Here is a 4537-nt window from a genome sequence, read left to right as displayed (position 1 = left end):
ACAGCAGGCACCAGCCACTGCTCAGACAACCTCAACGGATGCGTGAATACACTTGAACAGCTTGGGGTTCCTATTGCGCACGACAAGACGGTGGGCCCCACAACCAAACTGACATTCCTAGGGCTGGAAATCGACACCATTGCAATGCAGATCAGAATCCCAGAGCCCAAGATCAAGGAGGCAACAAGGGAAATCCATGACATCCTGTCAACAGGTAACATCAAGGTCACAAAAAGGGCCCTTCAGTCCCTCATAGGCAAGCTTAACTTTATGTGCAGGGCTATACCAATGGCAAGGGCATTCAGCCGCAGGCTAATCAATCTGCTTAGCAAAGGTAAGCAACCATTTCACCACATTAGGATTACCAGCTGGGTCAAGGAAGACCTATAAATGTGGTTAACATTTCTTACGAGTTACAACGGCAATTCAGTGTTTCAGGACCAACTATGGGTGGACAGCGATTTCCTCCAGCTGTTTTCAGACGCAGCGGGCGGCGCCGGCTTTGGGGCCTACATGCAGGGCAAATGGTTTAACGGCGCATGGCCAACCAAGTGGGTGACGGATGGAACTACACGGGACTTGACGCTCCTGGAGCTGTTCCCCATCACACTGGCCATCCAAATCTGGGGCAAGCAAGTCGCAAACAAAAAGGTCCTCTTTTACTGCGACAACCAAGCCGTCGTAACAATAATCAACAAGCAGTCAACCAATGCCCCCAGAGTGATGAGCCTACTACGTCGCCTAATCCTGCAGTACCTCCGATATAATATTATGTTTAAGGCAAAGTATGTATGTTCCACTGCTAACACTATTGCCGATGCTCTCTCGAGGTTTCAGCTCAAACGCTTCCGAGAGGCAGCACCATCCGCGGACCAGAACCCCTCACCTATCCCGTGCAACATATGGCTGATCTGAGGCAGGAAGCCGGCAGACTCCTACAACAATCTCTGTCTACTAATACATGGGCCACTTACCAAACAGGCATCAATGCCTTGCACCAGTTCCGCACACCAGCTACAAGAGGTGTGGCCAGTCCCGCTGGATCAGGTCGTAAACTTTATTGCTTATCTGTCAGTCACTCACCACTCCCCCAACACAGTCAAGACTTACATTGCAGCGCTGTCTTCACACCACAAATTCCACGGGCTCACCGACTGTACAAACCATTTCCTGGTAGGCAAGATTGTAACTGGCTTACACAAATCAGCGGGCCGTCCAGACACCAGAAAACCGATCACTGCAGATCTGCTGCAGGTAGTAACCAACAATCTGCCTCACGTATGCTCATCAGCATACGAAGCCAGGCTGTTCAAGGCAGTCTACTGCACAGCCTTCTTCGGTTTCTTTAGGGTTAGCGAACTGGTCCAAACTGGACCCTCAAAAACAGGTTGCGCCATCCAGAATCTAAGCTTCGCGGGCAACCCCCAGCAGCTTGCAATCCATTTACCACACTCAAAGTCCGATCAGTACAGGATGGGGACAACAGTTACAATGTCACCTATACCAGGTAATCCGCTATGTCCGGTAGTCGCCATCAAGCACTACCTGGAGGCGCGCCCCTCCGGCCCACAACATGCATTCGTTCACTTCGACCATTCCCCCATTACAAGGTACCAATTCCAGGCACTCCTAAAAAAGGCCTTAGCACACAGCAACATAAACACGGCCTGCTATTCTTCGCACTCCTTCCGCATTGGGGCAGCCACATCAGCAGCCATGAACGGGGTGCCCGAACACCTCATACAACAATACGGCAGGTGAAAATCAGATTGCTACAATGCTTACATACGCCTACCAACAAATTCAATGTTGCACAACTAATTCAAATAGTCTTTCATGGTACTTACTACACTTCTTATTGTTTACAGTTTGGATGGTGGGATCCAGCTACATGGCCAGGGCACGGCAGTACTTGCTCCTGAAGGGCACCAGTCTGAACCAACCGAGGATGCTATGGCTGGCACGAGGGGGGATGAGGTGGAAGGAGCTGGACACCATTCTGGATGCACAGGTCAAGGCGACACGGCGCAGCCCCAGAGCCCTCATCATTCACCTGGGCTCCAACGACCTGTGCTCGGTCAAGGGCAGCCAACTCTACCTTGACATGGTGGCATCAATCCTTCGGATACAACTCCAGCTTCCTGACACCAGGATCATCGTATCCTCAATGCTGCCCAGGCGCTACTGGCACGATGCCAGGGACCCACTAAAGATCGAGGGGATGCGGAAGAATATCAACCGCCGACTGGCCAACCGAGTCAAAGAGCTCGGCGGTACAATGGTGCCACATCCCCAGATCCTGGCATCAGACAAGACATGGTACGCCTGGGAGGGCGTCCACCTCAGCGACAAAGGACTGTGTGTGTTTACGGACAATTTATTGCATGCCCTGGCGCTCGTTTTGCGCCAGTAAGGATATTATCTCCACAGGTTAGTGTTTCCTTTCCGTACATAGGCAAGCCGGGCAACAATGCTATCTCCGCGTATCGCGTGGCCGTGGGTGTGGGGTAGCACTCTGGTGCTTTGTGGCGGGGTTCTTGTGGGCTACACTGCTAGTAACAAATTAACTTGCTTCCAAATTAATACTCGTGCTTAAGGCTACCTGCTTTTCAGCGGGAACCTTTCCGGGGTTACCTGCTTCTCAGTGGGAACCTTGTCTTTCCCGACTTTTCAGCCGGGGAATCGTAAAATAACATACGTTGGGGCAAACAATTGCCACGTATATGGGCCCGGCGGCGGAAGTCGTCTTGTCAAGCGGTAGCTGACAGTTGGGTCCGCGGCGGGGGCCGCACAATGGTTTTGCTAATGGGGCCGGGCGGTGTGATCTGCTTTGGCCGGCTACCTGGGGCCGGGCAGCGGTAGTCTGACTTAGGCCAGCAGCGTGGAGCTGCTTTTGGCAGCGTGGGAGTTGCCAAGCAATGGTAGCGTTTAAATATGCTACCGTGGGGGCCGGACAGCGGTAGCAGTCCCAGGCCAGCAGCGCTAGCTGCAATCGCCGTCGGCCACACGCGTGGCCATGGCAACGGTAGCATTTTGGTATACACAATTAGCAGCTAAGTAGCCCACTAGTACCTGCACACCCTCGGCCATTTAACCCAACCTCATCTTCTGTTTTTATTATAGGCACGGGCACCCACGGCTCGGTGGCCCGTGCCTCTCCTTGGCATATCGCGGGATAAAGTGGGTTGACCAACAACACTAGAGTGAATAAAAGCTGTTGAACGAAGATCACTCTTTGTGGTTGTTGGAGTAACTACGGTAACAGGTTCAAGGCCCTCGGGTACTGACATTGTACCTCTCCCTCATCCCTGAGCGTCAGCACTAAGAACGAGGGGATTACCGTAGTTAGGTCAAGGAGGTACTCGAATTGCCACCCTGGTAATTAACAACAATTAGGTCAATTATACTGTTAGGTCTATGTATAGATTTAGGGCTCAGTCTCCAAAGGAGTAATACTATTTAGTTATTTCAGATTTATTGTTCACAGACTGACCATATGGGATTGAACAGAAGTGTCTTTGTGTACTTGTAAGGCCTTTATTACGGACACTAGTAGGCACTGACCACAAACCCATGTGACACTTTGGGTGGCGCTCATGACGACATGTCGCACATAACAACGTCCCGAGCAAAATCCATCAACATCGTAACTAAAATGGCCAACGAAAGAAAACACCAAAGAAGTAAAGGCGAGACTGAATCTCAGCAAGCAGGACTAGGACAGGCAAGGACTAGCGAGTAAGGCCTACGCGCTTCGCAACACACATCAAGCCCAGGAAGCCCTAATGGTTAAAGCGTTCATTCCTCATGCCGAAGACCCGGGTTCGATTCCCGACATGGGTACACCGTGTGAAGTCCATTTCTGGTGTCCCCCACCGTGATATTGCTGGAATATTGCTAAAGGCGTCGTAAAACCATACTCACTCACTCACTCACACGCGAGTTACCTCCCTTCCTTGGCCTAGTCAGGTCAGTTGATGGCTATATTAACACTCCCAATTCTGGCCATGGTAATGTTGAATGATTTTAAATACCCATGATGGATATAGCTTGTGGAAACGCTACACTAGGTAAGGATGTCATCTGTGGGATGACTCCACGCCCTGCCACATTTTCATACAATCTGTTTTCCCCACAAACATTAAAAACATTCAATTCAGTCCAGTCATGGATGAATCAATGTATGATATAAATAACAAGCTTTACAACAATAGGAGTCTGTTTATTTTGGAAAACACTGAATATAGGTGACAAAACCAGCATAGTATCAGCAAATTGCAGGGGCCTAGCAGATAAAACAAAACGTAAAGAAGTAATGAACCTATGTAATGGCGAAAGAAGAAATTTTCTATAATATTTATGTCTACAAGACATTCATATTTCTAAAGAAGATAAAACAATAGTTCAAAATGAATGGGGACAAATAATGAGAATAAGTCAAATGCAAGAGCAGTTGCCATTTTGTTTTGTTACACTTTAGAAATAAAAATCCATAGATTTAAACGATATGATAGCAGATAGCACAATAGCGGGCATA

At 49.3% G+C, this 4537-nt stretch overlaps 1 protein-coding gene across 1 annotated transcript; it reads left to right on the top strand.

Moving 5' to 3' along the window:
* Positions 1 to 987: 987 nt before the first annotated feature.
* LOC125374881 lies at positions 988 to 1761 on the top strand. Its single transcript, XM_048386569.1, has one exon. It carries the CDS (start codon positions 988 to 990, stop codon positions 1759 to 1761), a length of 774 nt encoding a protein of 257 aa, XP_048242526.1.
* Positions 1762 to 4537: the final 2776 nt, after the last annotated feature.

The sequence above is a fragment of the Haliotis rufescens genome, unplaced genomic scaffold (genome assembly GCF_023055435.1).
Source record: "Haliotis rufescens isolate VD_foot unplaced genomic scaffold, xgHalRufe1.0.p SCAF_6, whole genome shotgun sequence".
In the NCBI taxonomy this organism is placed as follows: Eukaryota; Metazoa; Mollusca; class Gastropoda; order Lepetellida; family Haliotidae; genus Haliotis; species Haliotis rufescens.
This window is presented reverse-complemented; position numbering and strand designations above follow the sequence as displayed.

Coding starts and splice junctions, on each gene's coding strand:
- LOC125374881 (XM_048386569.1), top strand. CDS start 988: ATGCCTTGCACCAGTTCCGCACACCAGCTACAAGAGGTGTGGCCAGTC.